The sequence below is a fragment of the Guillardia theta genome, assembly GCF_000315625.1.
Source record: "Guillardia theta CCMP2712 unplaced genomic scaffold GUITHscaffold_89, whole genome shotgun sequence".
Classification (NCBI taxonomy): Eukaryota; class Cryptophyceae; order Pyrenomonadales; family Geminigeraceae; genus Guillardia; species Guillardia theta.
Window position 1 is genome coordinate 328,667 of NW_005434585.1, and position 21,952 is coordinate 350,618.

A 21,952-nucleotide genomic window follows, 5' to 3' on the forward strand; every position below is an offset into this window, starting at 1 on the left:
TTGAGATCGTTCATCCATGGGTGGAGGAAGAAGCCGTCAGGAAAGGCTGTGCGCAGAAACGAGAGGAGCAGGTCCCTGTCAGAGCACCTCAGTCTGGTCGGGTAGACTGCTCCTCCTCCTCACTTGAACTTCTGATCCAGCGTGAGATTCCCCACCCATCGCATCTGAGCAGTCGAGTCACTTCCTGCCTTGAAGACGCTGTCCCTCTACCTCCCGGTTGTCGAAGAGGATGGCGAACTGAAGATCCTTCCTGGGAGACGACGAGGATACATCCTGCTTGACTCCTACGATAGCCTGCCTGCCACGTCAGCAACGAGCGAAGGAGAGATGGAGAGGAGGCCTGAGGCTGCGGGCAGGAGGGGCTCATGTTCATCCTCAGGATGCTGATGGGGCTGAAGTTCAAGTGAGTTCTGCTCTAGTTCTGCTCTAGTCGTCGCACACCTTCCTGCCTCCCCCTCGCTCAGATCGATCTGCCAGCTTGCCGTTCGCAGGTTCTCCAGGTACGTCCCGTCCTCGTATGAGACTTCGTGCACGGGTCCAATGTGCCCATGGCTGTAGGAGGCGTCAAAAGTGCGGAAACGCAACGCAACGACACAAGGTACGAAGAGGAGGAGGCAGAAGGGGAGGGGATGGGGCGGAGGTGTGAGAGTGTGGGGGGAAGGTGTGTGGTTATAGGGAGAAAGAGGGAGAGGGAGGGGTTCTGGCAAGAGAGTGGGTAAGGATAAGAGAGGTACCTATCACTAGCATTGAGGCTCTTGTCGTATGACTTGACTATGCCTTCATACCATTTCTCATCGTCATCCCAATACACCTGTCAGCTCCCGTCATTCTCTCCTGCCTCTTCCCCCCCCCGCTCTCTCGCTCTTCTACTCTGCACGCTCAAAAGTTTCTCCTCCCTCCCCCCTCGTCACCACTGACTGACCCGAATTCTCCGGCCGACCAGCCACCTGCCGTCCTTGAGCCACTCGCCATGCGGCGTCTGCCACTGCGGCTCATGGACGCCACTGGGCGCCGCTTTACAGGACAGTCAAGAGCTGGGCAAGGAGCAGGAGGGTGCACCTGTACGAGCAGAAGACTTCTTGCCTGAGGCCCTGGACCTCTTGAGCTTCTGCGTGGACGCGACCAAGTTCGCCTCCTCATTCGCTCTCTCCCACTTGAGAGACTTTAAAACCTTGCGACGTTCTCAGCAACTCATGGAGGCCAGGGTGCGAGAGAAGAGAAGATGAGAGGAGGGCGACGATTCAAGTCGAACCTCTGAGCCATTCACGAGAGATATGAATTTTGTCTTCATTGCCGCCGCTTGCTTCACTACGGCATCTCCAGGCTTGTTGTAGAGCACAGCATTGTCCAGCATGTGAAGGACATCTTCAAGTACCTGTATGGCATGGTCAACGATCACATCGAGTGAGAGAAAGCAGCAACCTCGAGAGGAGACGAATAGAGATTGTGCTCAAGATTTGAGTCAATGGTCCCCAGATCCATCGGGCTCTTGACAACGTTGAAGTAATCTGTTGGGAGTCTAAGCCTCTTCTCCTCCTCTTTTCCTTGTCCCTCTGTGCTCCACTCTCCTCACCTAATATTCCCATCTCAACAGGGTCCACTGGTTCCAAGAAAGGATCAGCAGTTTCCTGGCGCGTCAATCGGCCAAGAAGTTTCAGAAGAGCATTGTGGCATTCTTCATTCATCGCCTCCTGCTAAAGGTATGTCAGATGAGTAGCCAATAAATCAAAGAAACATCAGTAATTTGGCTGAGAGTAAGCATGTTTGTTTGCTACATCCTTGTCATCGCATCTTCTAGTAAGGAACTAAACAGTATTTTGATTACTTTGCTGTCTTGCCGCGCTGGCATTCCTTCTTCGGAGTCAAACTGCCAGAACTCAGGTCCCAGCTGCCTGGTTTGCGTCTTCGTCTCCAGCTGAGTACAGATGCTCATTACCCACAACCCTCGCTCCTCCTCACCTCACCGCAAACTCAATCTCGTGCCGGCCGTCGGGCTCACATGCGACAACCTTTCCTTCCTTCCAGCAGAGATCCTGCTGTACCGTCAGCCCCAGCAGCTCCCCGGCTAGTCTGACACCTCGAAGCAGAACATTCGCATCCTTCTGCCCGCCATCCAACTACCCCCTATTCGCTGATTCCGCAGAGGGGTCATCCATCTCCTCCTCGACACTCCGAGGTCTGATGTTCTCTTGCCCTTGCCCTGTCGATCCGGTCAGACGGGTGAGAAGTGAAGAGCAGAGGTGGTGCCGAGCTGGACTCTACTCACATGTCTCCCTCCCAGGGATGCAGAAGGGGCAGCATGAAACATTCGCTCGTCCTCCCCCCGGAGCTCTCGATGTCTATCTTGTTCTTTACTTCTCTTCTTCCTTCAGGTTTGTAATCAGCATGAGCAGCTGACAAACAGCTAAGAGAGAACCTTCCTCGCTTCTTGACCTGGTCATCCCGAGGCGATCTTTGCCCAAGGACCGGAACACGTCAAAGAGCAACAACAGAGATCGAAGAGAAGGCGCTGCGAGAAATGCGTTGCGCAGGGGTAGCAGCAGGACAGGGGCAGGAATATGGGTAGGGGCTTACAAATGCTGTCTATTGTCTCCCAGTGCTTCCGACGAGATGCGATCTAAACGGCTTTGGAAAATTGAGAAGTGAGAAGGAGGAGGAGGAGGAGGAGGAGGAGGAGGAGGAGGAGGATACAGCTTTACCTGCTCCCCCCCTCAAATATGTCAGAGTGTTGGTGAAGATCCTGACTGCTTCCCCGCGAGAGAAATTTGACTCCGCAGTCTCGCGCCTATTGGGCTCGTCAGCATCAGTCGACCAACGGAGAGAGAACGTGACGTCATCGAGGAAGAAGCCGTCATTGTCAAAGATCATGTGCCGCAGCTGAATCTGTTCACCGTCATCGAAACGAACCTCGTAGCTGTGGAGCTCGTCACAGATTATTGGGGAATGGGAGGCAGAAGAAAATCACTTGGATGTGGTGCTGTCGTAGCCGACTATCACGCCCCCATACCAGTCATACTCATCAAATTTCGCTCTCACGCGCCGCCCGTTGGTCAGCTGTATTGACATCGTCGGACTGAGCAGAGGAGAACAGGGGCACCGAGGCGAGAAGATAATCGTAGAGGTAGCACGTGAAGCCGCAGATCGGGGGAAGGAGACGAGGAAAACAACAGGAGAGCAAGAGAGGGGGGCAGAGGTGTACAAATCGAAATGGATGAGGAGAGAAGGAATTTGTGTAACAACAGTGAAAATGCCGATCACCTTTAATCTTCCGTATCCGGACAGGAGAGTCTCGTAATGCGCAAGGGTCATGGTTGATCCAGAGACGATGAGCTTGGTGTGAGGGCTGCACGGCACCAATCAAAAGAAAGAAATAGAGGTGGCAAAAAGGCAAATGAATGAACGCCAAACGGTCAACAAACATACTCACTTAACGTCATCGTGATCCCCAATGAAGTCTGTCATAGTCATACACTTGTCCGTATATTTGATGAATAGGTCATCATCGATCATCACGATCTCGCCCTGCAAATGGCAACTATCACACTTGCCCAGAAAAGAGTCAAAGAGATCGCATTGAAAAGAATTCTTCGGATCATCAGAACGATCGTCATAACAATCAAACCTTCATACCTCTTTTTTGCTCTTTTTGCACGACACCTTCAACCCGTGCAATGACTCTTTGATCTGGGCATTTCATCCGGCTCAACTTTCTTTTGCAGCACAAAGATCAACGGACCAATCTCCTTCTTTCTTGCAAGATGTCTTCAGCTCTCTTGAGGTTTCTTGCACAAGCTGGAATACAGTCTTGTCTCCCTTCCTCGGCTTTCTCTGGTTTGATCTCTACATGCACTTCAGTCGTCTTTTGACTTCGAGATTTTCTTTGATAAAATTCTCCTCCATCTAGAAATTTGATGATTTTCTGTCACTAGATTAGAAGTTTTGAAAGCAAGCACGTCGTGCTCACATCTGATAAGTCTTTAGCAACTCGTGTACCCGGTCTATCGAGGTACTCTATCTCATGCAGACCTGTCTGTAGGAAGTAAGCAGACACCTGAAAGTCATCGCGATCAGGCACAGAGCTCTCAAACATGTCAACAAGCTACTTTGACGTTTCTCCAGCAATCGGGCGCCGTGTCTTCGAGAATCTGCGACAAGTCAACGAGCTTCAGGACATCTGCGGCTGCTCTCGTCACTTGGATGCGATGCCCTACGAGGGGGTCCGAAGACCCAGATTCTCTCGGCTGCGATGCTCCAGGTGACTTGTTGCCGCTGATCCGCAAGGGCAGAAGAGCTTCAACTTGCTCCTGCTGTGCGTCTGATCCAGGCGATGGGCGATAAAGCATAGTGTCCTGGTTAGTCCCCTTTGCAGGCAAAGGATCTTCCAGCTGCTCAACACCCGATGCCTCGTGTGCTCCCTCGCTTGTCCTCCCTGCCGCAGCCCTGGCGGAGGAGTCATCCCGTCGACACTTTACCGAATGATCTTCGTTGACAGAAGAATCATCCTCTCGAGATCTCTTCCTCCACCCAGAGCTCTGCGATGCAACGCTGTCGGCCTCGCTCTTCGACGGCTCGCCAACACAGTCGTCATCCATGTAAGTTTCGGCGGCATCTTGATCTGGCGCTTGCAAGCTTGAATGTTGTGAAGGATTTGATGGCTCGTGCTCTTGTTCGCTGTTGCTGCTGCTCAGGTTTCGAGCACCCACCTGCTCTGATGTATGCTGTGCGTAACCTCTGTCTTGCTTGTTGTTATCCTTTTCTTGAAAACGAGAATCGTTGAAATATGCTGTTTCTTCTTGCACGCAGATTTGGACATCGTTGTCTTCGTCGTCGGAGATGACCACTTGTTCGATACCATCTTGTGAGTTGGCCGTTTCATGATCATTTCGCTCCTCGTGGTCGTCGATGTTCATTTCGTCTTCCTTAATAAACTGAGACAGAATCACATCCATGGATCGCAGAAGCGGGCAAGGGTATCAACGTATCATCCTAGTTTTGCTATTCCACGTCTAGTAGACCCTCTCCTCAACTATCTCTTCGCTGTCTCTCCTCTAAACCCTCTCCTCAACTATCTCTTCGCTGTCTCTCCTCTAAACCCTCTCCTCAACTATCTCCTCGCTGTCTCTCCTCTAAACCCTCTCCTCAACTATCTCTTCGCTGTCTCTCCTCTAAACCCTCTCCTCAACTATCTCTTCGCTGTCTATCCTCTAAACCTTCAGCTACCTCGCTGTTCCTTCCCCCTTCCCTCATGCCGCTGCTCCTGTCACCATCTCCAAGATGCCTGATGCGGGCCTTTGCCGGTTACTTGTATGTTTACTCAATATTTTGGGAAGTGCCTAGGAAGGTCCAGGGCAGCAAGATGGAAATAGAGCAAAGAGGAAGGTCCCACCCTGAAGCCAGGGCGCCCGACATGCTGTATGGGGCAGCATGTCGGCAGCCGGAGCCTGAGACGAGGGGAGGCGACGGCGGCGAGCGAGGGTGGACCAAGTTGACAGAGTCAGAGCAACTTGAACGCTTTCTCTCAGCATCTAAGAACGAGCTGGGGATGGACAGGAGAGCGGGTATGGCGTGGTATCGTGCGTCAGGTGTGATGAGGAGATCAGCATTTGAACGTTATGAACTTGTCAAGGAAGCGGTTAGCAAGATGGACGAGAGAGCCGATGTAGAGACTCGTTTGATTGCAAGCTCGGCTTTGTTTCATTTCTACGATGAAGATCAAGACGGCAGGCTTTCTAGGAACGAGATTGCAGCATTCATGCGTGACATGTGTAGAGGAGAGGATCATGTGATTTGGTGCATGGATGCTATTGGGCTCGGTGAGTGTTCGGAACTCACGGAGGAAGCATTCTTGCGGCTGATCTCAGACAAAAGGAAGATGCAATCAGTCGGCCTAAGAACGCGGAGCCTTCGTACGAGGCGTTTTCTGGGGAGCCACAGCAGACAACAGTCGGATTCTGAAGCGCTTCCTCCCAAGGTTGTGTTGGATCCTCGCCAGGTGCTAGCAAGCAATGACACTCACTGTCCTGATGTCACGTCGCTGTGGATTGGTCCGAGCGCTGTCAACAAGGAGTTCCTCCTCGACCCAACCTTGGAGAGCGAAGGAGACTGGAGGGGCTACATCGCTGCTCCTCGCGGGACGATCGAGCACTCGATTGCCTCTGGGGTGGTCTCAAGGATGCAAAACCTGGCACTGAAGACGCGATGGCTCTCCGAAGACATCGGAGACGAAGAATGGGAGCGAAATGGTTCCCTTCTGTCCAGGATGTTTAAGGAGGACACCATTGAAGGACAAGCAGATCGCATCATGATCATTATGGGAGCTTGTAAAAACATCGTTGCCTTGCAACCGACACTCGTGCATGTACCTGCACCTTGCAAAGTCATCGGGGATCTCCATGGGCAGCTCAGAGACATGTTGTTGCTACTAAGTAGTTTCGGTTTCCCATCGCATTATGGGGGCGACATTGAGAGCACTGCTTACATCTTCAACGGTGATTGGGTGGATAGAGGATGCCATCAACTCGAAGTTGTCGTGCTTCTCTGTGCTCTCAAGATTCTTTATCCTCTCAAGATTTTTCTTGTTCGAGGAAACCACGAATTTCGAGCTCAAAATGAGTTCATGGGCAAGGTCGGTTTTCGGCAAGCCTGTATAACCGCATTGGGGGAGCAGGAGGGAGAGAATGTATATCACTCGGTACACGAAGTCTTCGATTGGCTTCCTCTGTCAGCTCTGATTGAAGATAGCATCCTCACGTTACATGGAGGACTAGGCGATGGAACATGGGGATTGAAAAACCTCGCTGACGACATCCCTCGGCCGTTGAGAAACGAGGTTTTCCAAGATTTGACTCTATTCCTTGATTGATGTAACGCAAACAGGCTCAAGGACCAGCATTTGTTACTCAAGTGGGAGGCTAAGGACCCAGCGATGAAAGAACTGACCCGGTTTCAAAAGGTACTCTGGTCTGATCCGACTGACTCGGATGCTTTTATGGCTCATGGTGTGCATCCCAACCCTAGAGGTATGGAAGTTCTGATGGAAGTTCTTCACATTCTATCTTGGCGGCTTATTATCCTTCCTCGTCATTGTCTCATGTGTTCCACCCGTTCCAGGTTCACACATACAAACATTTGGTCAAGACATCACACATAAATTTTGTTTGAGAGAAGGAGTTCAGGTGTCATTCGTGCCAGACCCAAGCAAGCACCTCACGACCATGCACAGTGCATCATACGGTCTCATCAATGTGTAAAGGATGGATACAAGATCATGCATGGCGGGTAAGAACGGTTTGTAATTTCCCTGTCGTTGATGTTCTTCGCAGACGTTTGATCACCTTGTTCTCAGCGAGAAATTATGCCTCTGCTGTGTGTAATTCTGCAAAGATTGGGCAGGGGGTGATGACGATGACAGGAATCGAACGACGGAGCGCTTCTCCTAGTGGCGTACGACGATAACGTACGACTGTTTGCTTCCTGCCGTCGGCTCAATTAGCAATTGCTAGGGACATTTGCGAATACGTCCGAAGCGACTGCAGCATTCGAGCTTTGTCTGCGAGGGTGAAGTTTACGGCCCCGTGCGCTCAAGTGACTGACACGCTTTTCCCACCATCTGCAGATCCGAGTGCATCATAAGCACATTGCGAGGCTACCCAAGTTCTACCCCAATAAGGTATATTCTAGTCTCTGTGTGAACAAGATGCATGTAGCCCCTAGACTAATTTTTCCAAAGACATTGCAAGCCTCTATCGAAGGATAGAGAAGTAGATTACAATAATCGCGCAGAATGCGATGACCTGTCGTTAGCCAAACGAACAAAGGTTCAGAGCATAACTGTGCGACAGGAAAGATCACCACAGCAAGAATAATGCTCTCCATCTTCTTTCGACGCTGTATGCGACCTAGTTTGTTGTGTCAGTCTCTTGCAAATATGATGCTTCAACTAACCAATCAACGAGTCGATCGTCGGTAGTCGGGAGCGGAAAGAGGAGAGCTTTAGGGCTACGTTGCTGCGAGAGAGTTAGACGGAGTCGAGTGCTGTTTCGATTTTCACTTGTAGAACTGTCTCTGACTCCGAAGTGCATCGTAGGTTGTTGCTGCCCCGCTAAGAATCTTGTCGACTGTTCTTAAACTGCAAGATAATCAGATACCTCTCTCCTGAGCTCTTCAACTCACCTGTGCTGTGTTGCTCCCCGTTCGCGCACCAGCGAATCTGTCCGCGAGCTTGCAGCTAGGGCAGTCAACAAAAAATGAATATTCGATCGCAGCTGAAAACCTGTTCTAAATTCGCCTATATCCTGTCGAACGCTATGGAGAAGATCGTCTCTTTCACGTTGTTCCTGTTTTCACATCAGACGACATTCGAGGAGCTCTGCGTTACTTTGATATTAGCCTTGATCTTTCGAAACTCCTTTTCGTACTCATGAAGGAGTTCCTTGCGAAAATCTGAGTGCACTACGAGCGAACGTTTAGCCATTTCATACCCTGTGACGTTGTAGAACATTTGACATCCGAGCTCCTTCGCCAGTCTGGCAATCACTTACGCATCGTCCCATCCCATCATTAGTTTCAGACAACTGAAATGGAGTGAGAAAGACAATCAAGTCATGATCTTTCAGCAAGTAACAAGTTGACGTCTGACCTGCAAGAGAAGGGACTCAAGCTCGGCAGCCAAAGAAGCCGAGACAGAATCTCCATTCTGCAACAAGGCATCCCTTTCCGTGTCAGCAGCAGCAGCAGCAGCAGCCAGAGGCGAATCCTGTATACTAAATATTGATACATAGCAAGCTCAAATCGAACATAGCTAGCTCAAATCGAACTCAATTGCTCTCATGTTTTCAGCGCGCATCAATGAATTCGCACAATAAGAAGAGAAGGGAAGGAATTTTTGATAGCAATTTGCATGCACGGGAAACTATCCATTGCTTCATGGTCAATACACTCATACATACAAACATCAAAAGAGGTGAAGAGATAAGGTGCACCTGTGAAATGCTCATCCGATTATATGCTATCAGTTTGCCATCCACGTCGGCTTCCAACTGCCTTGCTCGTTTCCTCAATTCCTCCCATTGCTGGAGGAATGCAGAATTTCCATTTGCCATCATTCCTCTTTGGCTGAAGAAAGAAAAAAATCAGAACTTTGTCATAACATAATTTCAACGAAATAATGTTTAAAAAACATCTCTACGGTAAGAACAAGTTCGAGAGACTTCAAGTTCCACTCTGTCTCTTATCAAGATATTTCCTTGTCCAAGCAGTTTCCCCTTAATCTACACGTCACCCAGCCTTTTCTCTTATTCTACACATCTCCCAGCCTTTTCTCTTATTCTACACATCTCCCAGTCTTTTCTCTTATTCTACGCATTTCTCAATTATTTCTTTGCATGTTTCTCGTCTTTTCACTATCCTACATTCATTCTCTCTGCCTTGCCAACGCGACGGCAGTCCTGCATCTACCCTAAATTTCAAGCTACCCTACTACCACCTACTTTGAAGGCCCACCCCATGTCCTCTACTACTTTACCTCCCCACCCCCTTTTTCAATACCACGACCCACCCGATTCCATCTCTTTTGTTGTTTACAACCCACCCTTTCCGTACCCACCCTCACGGTCCGTAAGAGTAGATACCACCATACCCTATCACACCTAGACCCATTATCAGTGTAATAGGCCCTAGTACCCTCCTGCTGGAGATCCTCTCGCGTTATTACTCCTTGTTCTTGAGTAACGGTCGTCTACGAATAACTGCCGGGCCCGCCCAGGCGGCGGCGGGGCCCCCGGCCCGGGCCCGGCGGCTCGCCGCGGCCGAACTTCGGAATCGCACTCGGATCCGATCGGAAGGGGTGGTGGCGGCAGAACCCGGTGACCGTCATGCCTCAATTACAGCGATTACTACCGTGTGTGAGTTTACTTTCAAGTTTCAATTACGCGCTGACTCAGTGACCTGGCGCGGCCGCCGGGCACGCCCGGCGCCGGGGCGGCGTGTCCGGTGACCGCACAGGCTGATTGCCGTGAAGTGTCAAGTTCCCACTGGCTCGCCCTCTGACAGCCGATGGCTACGGAAGGCGGCCGCCCGGAGCCACTGAGCCGCTCGGACTGAGTCCACCGAACTCTGCTACTGTCCGCAATCGGCCGCGGCTGCGGCATCAGGGCGGCCGTTAGCGTTCTCAAAGCTGAAGTTCAAAAAGTTTTCCACGTATCTGTAAAAAAAATGTAAGAAAGAGTCTGTGATTTGAGGACTCACGTTGGTTTGAAGTTTGAAAAGATTTCACGAAGTTGAAGTTCATTCTTGCTCTGACAGAATTCTCCAGAAGAGTGAATAGTCGTTCGACAAACTGCACATGGTAACGAGAGGTTCGAAGACTGAATCATACAGATGTTGGAAAGCTGGAGCTTAAAACCTGTCTGGAATCAAGTATCATTCGCTTCATGCCAAAGAAGCAGGTGAATTCATGGAAGAGAAATCATTTTCGGCTGCTTACCGTACAGGGGGCAGATGAGAAAGCTAAAAGATATCCTCGGGTTCCAAGCAGGAGCTCTCTGCAGCTCCCATCTGCTGATCTAAAGTCTGGAATGGAGCAAGTGACGGCGACATAGCTGATTCCATCATGGAGGAGGGGTAGCTGGACTTGAGCCTACCTTGCACGTCAGCAGCTGAGAGGGATCGAGGTTCGATCACAGTTCTAGTGTTTCCATCGCAATCATTGTTTGTTCTTCCAAATGGAATGCACCAGTACGTGTAATCATTCAAGTTGATACGTAGAATCATGTCGACGTCCCGGAGATGTGCAATCTGGAATTTCAAGTCAGATAAGAATTGAAGCAGAGCAAGCAAACCTCATGCAGACTGAAGTATATGAATGGACCACTCAAGTCCGACAAACGCTACACAGCATAAATTCACAAGGGATCATTGTCAGTAGAGAGAAGTGCTTACAGGCAGGTCGCATGTGTCCGGTATGGTAACGGCGGTCGCCTCAGCAGGTCTCTCTCGGCCGTGGAGAGCTCCAAGAGGGTACATCAGCGATTCAGAGACATTTTTTTGAAGCAGATTTCTCCATGATTTCTCGAATTTTTCTTCTCTTTCTCTATCAATCAATTTTCGGAAAGCCTAGAGTGTCAAAGTTACTTTCTCCTGCAGAATATTTAGATATGATACCGGTATTTTGCTAAGAACACTGTAATTGCTTTCTCCAGTGAGTCTATAGGTAATTTAGGGCTCGCAAAAGGTTTTCAGCATTTTACCGAAAGCTTTTAGGCATTTCCAAACTGAAGTCCACATTCATGTAGAGAGCAGAAGATAAGCTCAAGCAGAGTAACAGGAAGACTGATACAAGGCTAGCGTGATGGCGCTTGAGAGTTTGACAACCATTATTACGACAAGCCCATTCGTTTGTTATAGTTCTCGACTTCATTACTTTGATCTAATGTCGAACTGCTCCTGCAGTGTTTCCGTTCTAATATCCTGTGTTCCTTCCAGAATCTTTCTGCCTCAATAAATCAGATATGAATTTGAATTCACCCCTGTCATATTGTCTGGGAAAGTGTAAGAAATTAGATTCAATGTTCATAAACACATATTAATCTGACCTGCGAGTGTCCTCGTTTGATAAAATTGCGAAAGCGTTCTGTACTTGTTGAAATTTCTTTCTGATCACCACACCCAACGATCCACAATAAAATGTTAGAAATAGGAATCGCTGAGTCATGCAAAGACCTTGCAAGTGTTGGCGTGTGTGCATTGCGATCAGGATGCCATAATGCAGCCTTCTTTATGTATGCTCCTTTAATTGTGTACAGTTCTGATGACTTGGAAACCCCCAGTACCTTGTAGAGATCGTAATTCTGATCGGTCACATTTCCGTCCTGTTGCCAGCATCTCATCACAACCGCTTGTATTTTCTCCGAATCACCTCATTTGAAACATCAGAAAATTGCCTTTTGCATGCTGCCTGGATGCTCCGTGGTAGGAAAGAGGTGAGAGGCCCCCTTCGAATCCCTGTCCACGAATTTCATCATGTACAATAGCCATCACAATCTTGTCAAGCTATGAGGAAGTGCTTGTCTGCTGTTCTAACGTAATGATCTTGACCATTCCTTTGGAATTTATTCACTCTGTATTCTTGCTTCTGTTTATCAGTTGGGGCTGATCTTTCCCTAGCATGTTGCGTTCTTACCAAGCATGCCGAGGCAAGAGGGCTGAAATAAAGGAAACAACTTAGCAACTTAGGTACGAGTCGGGAGCACTAGGCGTGTTTGTAGGAGTATATGACCTTAGGTGGGTCCTTTTCGTACGTCATAAGGCATATGTGAACGTGCATGAGAATGAAGCACGTGCATAATCTGGAATTGATTTGTTACTCATATCGGAATTTCAATACAAGTTATAGTATACTCAAGTTCCCCTCAGAGAAAATTGTAATGAAATATTTTAGGAGTTCCAGGGTGGTACTACTCTGTAGCCCCACCATGCAGGGAGCAATATCTGTCGGGCGATGCTTGTTTGGCGGCAGAGAAAGCGGTTCCCTGTGCAAGGTACTTCCTGAGCATTTCGAAGTATGTCCTTTGGAAGTATGCAGCCGCTGCAAGCGTCTTTTCCATGCGATTTGTGCTAGTAACATGGACGAGTATGAAAGAACAGGGGAATGTGGACAGGCAGAATGCAATCAAATAGCATCTGCCGCCGCCCAAGCCGCCCAAGCCGCCCAAGCCGCCCAAGCCGCCCAAGCCGTCCAAGCCCCCCAAGCCCCCCAAGCCCCCCAAGCCCCCCAAGCCGCAGAGGCCTTTGGAGCGTCAGAGCTTCAGGCAGTTCCAGCAATATCAGTTCAAGATTCGAGTCTTAGATCTCCACAGCCAGTACCCCAGGCTCATAATGCTGCCCTTTCACGTCGAGAATTGCTAAGATTGGAGGATTCAGAACGATTAAGACGCGATATGGAAGATATTTTGAACAACAATCTAGCTGACAGCACACGAAAAATGTATCACGGGCATATGGCTCATTTCATTGAGTTTTTGTATGCAAGAACAGCCGTGATGGTAGGGTGAATGCAGTGACGGTCAGTGGAGACTTCGTTCAGAATGTTCTAGATTCGCAAAGTCGGATGTTGGATTCGCAAAGTCGTTTACTTGAAGCTCAGAACAGATTCAATGAGAAGATGGATACAATTCTGATCAGAACGGAGCACGGGCGTGTGAGCAATACAGAGATACGGCAGGTTCAAGATGAAGCGGGAACCGGGATGCCGATGCCAACGAGCATCTATGGAGGAAGTGCAATGGACTCAATATCAGCACAAACTGGCCCGGCAAGTGGAAGCGTGGCCGCCATGCCAAGCGGGAGTGGGGCGGGCACAAGCAGCCAAGTGGACGAGTGCAAGTTTGAGTGGGGTGGCAACACAACAAGAAGCATGTACATGATTTATCATTTCGGACACGCAGATACGAAGCTACCTCCATTCAAGTCCATGAGAGGTATAGACTTCCCTACGAAATCTGATGGGAAGAGACATTCTGACCTGAATTTCATGGTGAGAATGATCGATGCCGAAGCCAGCGCTCTGGGTATCTACAAGGCCAACCCCGATCGCAGAGAGGCTGATTTCATATTCGACCATTGCGAAAATTACTTGTTTGAGCAGTATCAGAGGGTGACAGGTGCCATTCCGACGCAAGAGGACGTGTCGAACTTCAGTCTGTTATGTTGGTTGACAGTGGTAGACATGCTCAGAAAGAACGAGAGAACACGAAAGAGGAGCAGGATAGATAGAAGCTGTAATGAGGGTTAATGGAGAACATAAGAACTAACTTACAGTATCGCGATGGTAAAACCTTCCTGCGATACTAGATAACGTGAATGAAAAATTGCTAGAGTGAGATATGTGTAATCACCTCCACATGCTCATGCTCATCACCATCTTCATCACCTCCATATCCTCATGATCATCTTCATCACCTACACATCCAACACCACACCACCTCATCCTCCTAACGTCCTCGTCATCATCATCTTCATCTCCTCCACGTCCATCTCCTCCAGGCTCCACCACCTCCTCCTCCTTGTCTTCGTCCACCTCCTCTTCATCATCACCATCTCATGCATACATACATTCAATACTTGTTCAAAGGAATGATTGAACAACAACACATAGCAACAATCAATGAGTATATGCATGGAAAAGACGCAGAAGCCGATACAAAGCGTCCATAACGCCACCATTGCGCCACACTTGGAAATTTTTTCAAGTTTTTGAATTAAGGAATTAAGTAAATCTTTACTCAAAAACCTAAGATATACCTATGTTCCAGGAGCTTCCTCCTATATAGGGATTGCGCCATAAAAATTAATTGTCACTTTTGAGGGGGGTCGTTTAGTGCTCGGGTGGTTTTGTTATAATGATTCAATAGGAAAAATTGACCAGATCCCACCACTGAATGGACCCCCTGTCCTTTCTTTACTCAAAGTTAAGTTAAAAAGCAGTGTCATGTGATCTACCAGCACCCCTCGTCCTTGTGCATTTCACCCCTCGGATATAACCTTTGAGGGGGTAGGGTCTTAGTATATACTGCCAAGGTCCTAGGAAGGACTCTAGAAAGGCAGGAGCTGCCGCGCAATGGAAGTGGCGGCGGCGGCGCCGGGGGAGGAGGAGGGGGACGAGGAGGGGAGGGGGACGGGGAGGAGGAGGAGTTCAAGAAGGATTCCCGAATCAGGGTGGGCCGGAGGCTGGCACTACCGGTACTCCAGGCGTATGGGGGGAGGTGGTAGGGGAGCCTTCCCTGGCCAAGGCGCCGCGTGCAGGCAGGCAGAGGCGGCAGAGGTCGAGGTCATGCTGGTGGTCACATTATTTTGTGATATTTGTAGAGGAATCTATCGTACTGCTTTGTACATATCGAAAACATTTTCATTCCCTTTCCTTGAACCGTTGTGTTGTACGATGTGGAGCATGTGTGAGACCGAGGCGGGTAGAGCCAATGTCTCAACCTGCTTCCTGGTGTGCTGAATTGTGCAAAGAAATGCCAAGAATGATGTTTGCCATGACACCATCTGCACGATAATTTACTGACTCTATTCTGCCTCCTTGGTTCCATTCTGCAGCGGGGGGAGGGGGGACAACATACCAGACCTGGTGAGCCATTATCTGACCATTTCGTCTGACCTCAAAGTATTCACCATCTTGACAGGCCCTGAAGGAATCATTGTGCAGCAACCAAACATGAGCTCGCAGAAGAATGGGTCAAATCAAATTCCAAACCATGTACAGCCTTATGAAACAGCGCCTGCACTTTCCGATAGCCCCGATTCACCTGATCAAGACACAACAGGTTTTGTTACTTTTTCTGCAGACTGGTAAATAAGTGATGACTCCTTTCAGCTTTGTCAAGTGCTTCGATGAACGCACAATCACGAAGCCGCGTTGGAGCCATGATGCGGCAGCACATGACTTCACCGGGCTTTCCTAGTCTAGAATCGGGTCCAGGGCAGCCTCCTGGACCTCAAGCTATACCGGCGAGACCTACTGTTCCAACAACCCAGGGGCATAGTCACCAGATGACGTCTCATGTGCCGACTGCTAACATGGGAGCAAATATGAATCCGTGCATGGCTGCTGCACCGATCCCTACCGGCATGTCCCCGGGAATCGCACCAGGCCCCAATGCGAACGTGAATCCCAATATGGCAGCGGGCATGCCCGGTTCTGCTTTATCGCCTGATTTTCAAATGTACTGGAATCAGATGGCGGCGATGCAAGCAGCTGCAGCGTATCAAAACCGCCAGGATGTTCAAAGTCCAGTCATGCCTCATGTTGATCGTCCAGTTGCCCGGCAAATTCCCCCAAAGCATGAGAAGAAATCCCTTTTCAAAGTGAAAGAGAACAGAGACATTGTACTAGTATCAAACGTTGGTGGAAATGCATCTAACATGCCATCGCAATCACAAACAACTCCAGACACTAAAGATGCAACCTCGGGCATGCCCGGTTCTGCTTTATCGCCTGGTTTTCAAATGTACTGGAATCAGATGGCGGCGATGCAAGCAGCTGCAGCGTATCAAAACCGCCAGGATGTTCAAAGTCCAGTCATGCCTCATGTTGATCGTCCAGTTGCCCGGCAAATTCCCCCAAAGCATGAGAAGAAATTACTTTTCAAAGTGAAAGAGGACAGAGACATTGTACTAGTATCAAACGTTGGTGGAAATGCATCTAACATGCCATCGCAATCACAAACAACTCCAGACACTAAAGATGCAACCTCGGGCATGCCCGGTTCTGCTTTATCGCCTGGTTTTCAAATGTACTGGAATCAGATGGCGGCGATGCAAGCAGCTGCAGCGTATCAAAACCGCCAGGATGTTCAAAGTCCAGTCATGCCTCATGTTGATCGTCCAGTTGCCCGGCAAATTCCCCCAAAGCGTGAGAAGAAATCCCTTTTCAAAGTGAAAGAGAACAGAGACATTGTACTAGTATCAAACGTTGGTGGAAATGCATCTAACATGCCATCGCAATCACAAACAACTCCAGACACTAAAGATGCAACCTCCAATTCAGTACAGCAGAGCTCGATTCAACCCAACAGCAATTCAAGTGAAGTTGAATCAAGCATCGGATCGAAAGTATCGATACTTTCGATCCTTGATTTGATTGGACTGACATTTATTTTGAAAATTCCTGGTTTTGTTTTCGCAGTGCAAGGAGAGGGAGGAGCAGCAGCGCAAGGAGAGGGAGGAGCACGACGTTGCTTCCCAGGTCTTTTGTGCCATGTCTTGTATCTCGATGTGCGAATCCCTTTCCGAGCCAATTTTTTTCTCAGTTGGGTCACATCCCATCGTGGAATTTCGAGTCCTTCACGGGCCTGCAGCAGATCGGCTCAGGCTCCTCCAAGCTCGTCTACAGGGCTCGGTGGCAGCATCCGCATGGCAGCAGCGCTGAGGTTGCCATCCAGCGAATCAGTGGCAGCGGAGGCACTAGGAGGAGAAAAGAGTTCGACCAGGAGGTGAAGATCTTCCGCGAGCTGGGCCGTCACCCCAATCTCCTTCGCCTTCTCGCCACCAGCATCGAGCCGAGCTCCGGCGACTGCTGCCTGGTGACTGAGTTTGCTTCCAAAGGCTCTCTCGATGTGATCTTGTCCAACTTCGCCGAGGAGGAGGAGACAATGAGTCTGCTGGTGCAGCTGCAGGTGGCGAGGCAGATCTGTGACGGGATGGTGCAGCTGTCGCTGCATGAGGTTGTGCATCGGGACCTGGCGGCGAGGAACGTGCTTGTGTTCAGCCTAGACCCGGAGGATCACCTGGCTCTCAGCGTCAAGATAGCCGACTACGGGCTGTCCATCATGGCCTCGCGCGGGTACGGGGAGAGTAGGGCCGGGTGCGTGAGCACGGCAGGCTCGACAGCTCGGCCCGTCCGGTGGATGGCGCCGGAGAGCATAAGACGAAGGCAGTACTCGGAGAAGAGCGACGTGTGGGCGTTCGGGGTGACCATGTGGGAGGTCTGGACTTACGGAGAAGTGCCTTATTGGGAAATCACAAATGACGCTGAAGTGGGACCCAAGGTTGTAGATGGCGAGCGACTTGCGGCTCCTTCAGCATGCCCGCCTAACGTTTATTCCATCATGCAAAAATGCTGGAAGGAGAAGAAGACCGAGCGACCAAGTTTCAGCCAGCTACAGCAGCTGCTTCAGGAGCAGTACGACGAAGCCGTCGGAGATCGCGGCCAGGAATGCGTCGTCTGCTTGGAGCGAAGAGCTGAATGGGCGCTCATCCCCTGTGGTCACAAGTGTTTGTGTGAGGACTGCAAGGAGGGAGCGACGTCGAGGCCATGCCCGATGTGTCGCTCGAGCGCGACGAGCATCTACAAGATTTACTAGTACAAGATCAGCCAGCAGGAGCTATGAATTGTTGGCTCGTCTCAGCTCGTCATGAGGCGCGATAGTCACAGTCTGACTTGTTTACCTCAAGTAAACCTAGTCTACCTTGACCTAGTCTATCCCAGTCTTTCCTGTCACGTGCTCTGCTAGGGCCTCTGCTAGGGCCTGGCCGCAGAGTAGGACAGCTCATGCTTGCAAGGCTGTAACGCTCGACGCATGATGAAGCAGCTGCCCTTCTCCCTCGAAGGCGCAGCAACCAAGCTCGAAGCAGTCGGCTTCGACAGGGAGCCTGAGGCAGCTGGTCAGCGGGGCACCAGCGACGCTGGAGTTTACAGACCTGGAGAGGATCACAATGGAGGCAGCATCTCAGTCAAGCCAAGAGGACATGCAGCTCGTCAGCGAGCTGTCAGCAGTCATCGAAGATGCAACTTCCCTGAACGACACGGGGACAAGCGAGCCGATCAAGCTGGTCCTGGACAAGGCCGTTGGCAACCTCCACGACACCTTCTACTCTCCGGGGAGCCTGGAGTTCATGTCGCTGGGAGAGTGGGCGAAGATGCCAGAGGAGCAGGGAGTGGGACGCAACGTTCTCAAGGAGAAGCTGGGGGAGTGGCTGCAGAGCAAGCGCTTGACTCGCGTGCAAGGAGAGAGCAAGAAGGCAAGGAGGGGCAGCGCGTTTCGAGTCGCCACGGGCAACGGCAGCTGCTGAGCTTGAGCAGGAGGCGGAGAGCGACGACATCGAGCTTCGATCTCTTAGCGTCCTGTTCATAGCACTGAGTAAATTCGCAGAGATGCACGTGCTGGAGGCTGCTCGCTGAAGGTGGACAGGTATGAAGCAACCGAAGGCCAAGGGGAGGAGAGGCAACTCTCCCGACTGAGGCTGAGGAAGGGTTTAGGGTTTAGGGTTTAGGGTTTAGGGTTTAGGAGGCGCCGTTATTTTCCGCTCAGAGCAATCAACACACCCTCATCCTGTTATACCTCGACTTTGCAAACTTTTTAACAACGTGGCAGTCGAATCCATCGCAAAAATCATGGAAGTATATGGCTTCCATCACTGTGATGTAGACGTGGTAATCAGCGGCAGCAAAGGGATAGCATTGCAGATTCAAGAGAAGACAGCAGAAGTAGAGAGTAGAAAGACGCCTCAGAAGCAGGGTTCGCATCGTAGGCCGTGTACTCCCAGTGCTCGAGGGTTTAGGGTTTAGGGTTTAGGGTTTAGGGTTTAGGGTTTGCTGAGGGTTTAGGGTTTAGGGTTTAGAAGGCGCCGTTATTTTCGGCAGCCTGCAGGCGCCGTTATTTTCGGCAGCAGGCGCCGTTATTTTCGGCAGCATGGCTCCTTGCCAGGTGTAGCCTCCGGGAAGCCGCCAGGGCGCCAAGGAAGCTGCAAGCGAGAGGTTTGTATACTTCAAATAGCTTTCTAAGTATGGTTCTTCAGTATGATGAAAATGTTCGCAACCTGCTGTATCGGAGATCATGCCAATACACGGCGGCAGAGCGGACTTGTGGATGCCTCTGTCCTCGAAGCTGATCTCGTCGCGAGGGTGAAGAGCTTCGCGAAGCGGTATCCGAACAGCAGGACAGCCCAGGCTTGCAAGGCTGTGGAGGGATGCACCCCCGACGCTATCGCAGAAGCCATCCGCTCGACATGTCAGCAGGCACGACGTGAGCTTCTACAAGAAGCGATGACTGGATGGAGTGACGCATCCAGAGAGTGGTTTATGCAGCAGATTGAAGAAGCCAAGAAGGAGAAGGTCGAGACATACACCGCCTCAGCAGGCAACGAGGTGACTTCCTTCATCTCCATGACTCTCCTGGGCATCTCCTCGGTGTATGTCAACCATGAAGAGAAGCTGAAGAAGAAATTTGAAGAGATCGGACTGATCGTAGACTCAGTGCAAGAGAGTAAAGCAATCATGTGGAAGGCTCCGTATAGACCCGAGATAGCGAGTGCTGAGGAGATCCCGGTGACTGTTTCCTTCCTCCGCAATGCACAAGCGGAGAAGCTCTGGCAGGGAAGAGAGGACTTCGCGATCGATGGTCGCAAGTTCACAGCTGTACATGTGAGCATCGTGCACGATAGATCTTTCAAGATTCGAGCCAAGAGAGGACCCTGGGGCAAAGGGGGCAGCTTGGCAGAGCTGACTCACCTGCTAACCTTGGGCGGCATGACAACGGCTGAGATAGCTGCCGTCTATCGCTATCAGCTGCTGCGCCAGTCCCTTGCAGCGGTCCAACTCCAGCCGCTGGCAGGCATGCTGGTCGCTGGGGCGCCAGGACAGCAAGTCCACAAAGGCTTAGGTCAGAAAGGCTTCATCGCTGTAGGGGCCAACGTCATCTGGAGACAGAGGGAGGTGGAGTGGATCGTCTCCTCGAGCTGCCCAGAGGCGAATGATACAGCATTTCGAGCTTTCCGAGAGAGCGAAGCGATGGAGGGAGTACACCTGACTCTGTTCAGCGAGGACCCGAAGATCAGAGAGGCGCTCGCAGTCGAGTTGACAGCTGATCGCTTTGTGTCCAGAAATAAGTTGAAGAAGGCATCAAGGATGCAGAAGAAGGCAGGCGGCAAGGACGGCAAGGAGATCAAGATCATCATCAAGTCGACGGCGGCATCTGGTCGCTTCACGAGGAAGGAGATGGAGGGGCTGTGCAACGGCGGCAACACGTCTATCGCAAGAGTCAAGAGAGTCTTGTTGGAGATCGCTAACAGGCTCGAGATCAACGTTGAAGGCATCGACATGGAGGAGGATTTGAACACCAAGTCCTGGAACGGGTCCAAGCTATGCATCCTCCTTGGCTCCACGGAGGATGCTCGACGCATGATGAAGGAGCTGCCCTTCTATCTCGAAGGCGCAGCAACCAAGCTCGAAGCAGTCGGCTTCGACAAGGAGCCTGACTCTGAGGCGGCTGGTCAGCGGGGCACCAGCGACGCAGCGCAGCGACAGGAGGAGAGCGAGGGAGAGTGGCTGGAGTTTACAGACCTGGAGAGGATCACAACTTGTGGAGGCAGCATCTCCGTCAAGCCAAGAGGACATGCAGCTCGTCAGCGAGCTGTCAGCAGTCATCGAAGATGCAGCTTCTTTGAACGAGGCGGGGACGAGCGAGCCGATCAAGCTGGTCCTGGACAAGGCCGTTGGCAACCTCCACGACACCTTCTACTCTCCGGGGAGCCTGGAGTTCATGTCGCTGGGAGAGTGGGCGAAGATGCCAGAGGAGCAGGGAGTTGGGCGCAACGTTCTCAAGGAGAAGCTGGGGAAGTGGCTGCAGAGCAAGCGCTGGAGGCCAAGGTGAGGAGAGGCAACTCTCCTGACTGAGCTGAGGAAGCTGAATGGAGGTAGAGTAGGTGGCGACCGAAGGCCAAGGTGAGGAGAGGCAACTCTTCTGACTGAGGCTGAGGAAGCTGAATGGAGGTAGAGTAGGTGGTGACCGAAGGCCAAGGTGAGGAGAGGCAACTCTCCTGACTGAGGCTGAGGAAGCCAAGAGAAGACAGCAGAAGTAGAGAGTAGAAAGACGCCTCAGAAGCAGGGTTCGCTTTGTAGGCCGTGTACTCCCAGTGCTCGAGCGCCTCTTTAGACTAGGATCAAATTGCATAAGCCCACAACGAGGCCGAGCAACATTCTAGCATTCTAATAAACTCACATAATAATAATAATAATAATAGGGTTTAGGGTTTAGGGTTTAGGAGGCGCCGTTATTTTCCGCTCAGAGCAATCAACACACCCTCATCCTGTTATACCTCGACTTTGCAAACTTTTTTAACAACGTGGCAGTCGAATCCATCGCAAAAATCATGGAAGTATATGGCTTCCATCAGCGTGATGTAGACGTGGTAATCAGCTGCAGCAAAGGGATAGCATTGCAGATTCAAGAGAAGACAGCAGAAGTAGAGAGTAGAAAGACGCCTCAGAAGCAGGGTTCGCATCGTAGGCCGTGTACTCCCAGTGCTCGAGGGTTTAGGGTTTAGGGTTTAGGGTTTAGCCGGGGATGGATCGACTGAACCGGGGATGGATCGACTGAACCGGGGAGGGATCGACTGAACCGGGGATGGATCGACTGAAAATATGGCCGGGGATGGATCGACTGAAAATATGGGA

General features: G+C 50.7%; 6 protein-coding genes across 6 annotated transcripts; 3 read left to right on the forward strand and 3 right to left on the reverse strand.

The window, feature by feature from the left end:
- Positions 1 to 1,183: 1,183 nt before the first annotated feature.
- Positions 1,184 to 1,685, reverse strand: GUITHDRAFT_77648 (hypothetical protein; the record flags this gene model as incomplete). Its single annotated transcript, XM_005824902.1, has 3 exons — positions 1,184 to 1,375; positions 1,423 to 1,508; positions 1,574 to 1,685. 3 exons carry the CDS (start codon positions 1,683 to 1,685, stop codon positions 1,184 to 1,186), a joined length of 390 nt encoding a protein of 129 aa, XP_005824959.1.
- Positions 1,686 to 6,322: 4,637 nt separating this feature from the next.
- On the forward strand, positions 6,323 to 7,356 carry GUITHDRAFT_56366 (hypothetical protein; the record flags this gene model as incomplete). Its single annotated transcript, XM_005824903.1, has 5 exons — positions 6,323 to 6,829; positions 6,917 to 7,019; positions 7,111 to 7,175; positions 7,223 to 7,278; positions 7,323 to 7,356. Coding segments are annotated over 5 exons (765 nt in total), but the record flags the coding sequence as incomplete, so codon positions are not given.
- Positions 7,357 to 7,658: 302 nt separating this feature from the next.
- GOS1B (Golgi SNAP receptor complex member 1B) lies at positions 7,659 to 9,064 on the reverse strand. The gene is made up of 10 exons (XM_005824904.1): positions 8,982 to 9,064; positions 8,639 to 8,755; positions 8,481 to 8,573; positions 8,378 to 8,431; positions 8,273 to 8,336; positions 8,173 to 8,227; positions 8,051 to 8,128; positions 7,945 to 8,006; positions 7,852 to 7,898; positions 7,659 to 7,793 (listed from the first exon to the last, which is right to left on the reverse strand). Exons 1-10 carry the CDS (start codon positions 8,994 to 8,996, stop codon positions 7,743 to 7,745), a joined length of 636 nt encoding a protein of 211 aa, XP_005824961.1. The 5' UTR covers positions 8,997 to 9,064; the 3' UTR covers positions 7,659 to 7,742.
- A 1,052-nt stretch (positions 9,065 to 10,116) lies between these two features.
- GUITHDRAFT_144654 (hypothetical protein) lies at positions 10,117 to 11,022 on the reverse strand (the record flags this gene model as incomplete). The annotated part of the gene is made up of 6 exons (XM_005824905.1): positions 10,117 to 10,201; positions 10,246 to 10,406; positions 10,484 to 10,554; positions 10,641 to 10,794; positions 10,839 to 10,886; positions 10,939 to 11,022. 6 exons carry the CDS (start codon positions 11,020 to 11,022, stop codon positions 10,117 to 10,119), a joined length of 603 nt encoding a protein of 200 aa, XP_005824962.1.
- A 5,822-nt stretch (positions 11,023 to 16,844) lies between these two features.
- On the forward strand, positions 16,845 to 17,672 carry GUITHDRAFT_43517 (hypothetical protein; the record flags this gene model as incomplete). The annotated part of the gene is made up of 1 exon (XM_005824906.1): positions 16,845 to 17,672. A coding segment is annotated over one exon (828 nt), but the record flags the coding sequence as incomplete, so codon positions are not given.
- A 1,634-nt stretch (positions 17,673 to 19,306) lies between these two features.
- GUITHDRAFT_115954 (hypothetical protein) lies at positions 19,307 to 21,247 on the forward strand (the record flags this gene model as incomplete). Its single annotated transcript, XM_005824907.1, has 3 exons — positions 19,307 to 20,768; positions 20,869 to 21,145; positions 21,202 to 21,247. 3 exons carry the CDS (start codon positions 19,307 to 19,309, stop codon positions 21,245 to 21,247), a joined length of 1,785 nt encoding a protein of 594 aa, XP_005824964.1.
- Positions 21,248 to 21,952: the final 705 nt, after the last annotated feature.

What these genes read in the sequence shown, in the direction of transcription:
- GOS1B (XM_005824904.1), bottom strand. An exon ending in TTGAGTCCCTTCTCTTGCAG is followed by an intron (nt 8,574 to 8,638) that starts GTCAGACGTCAA and finishes ACTCCATTTCAG; the next exon opens with TTGTCTGAAACTAATGATGG. An exon ending in TATAGGCGAATTTAGAACAG is followed by an intron (nt 8,228 to 8,272) that starts GTTTTCAGCTGC and finishes TGACTGCCCTAG; the next exon opens with CTGCAAGCTCGCGGACAGAT.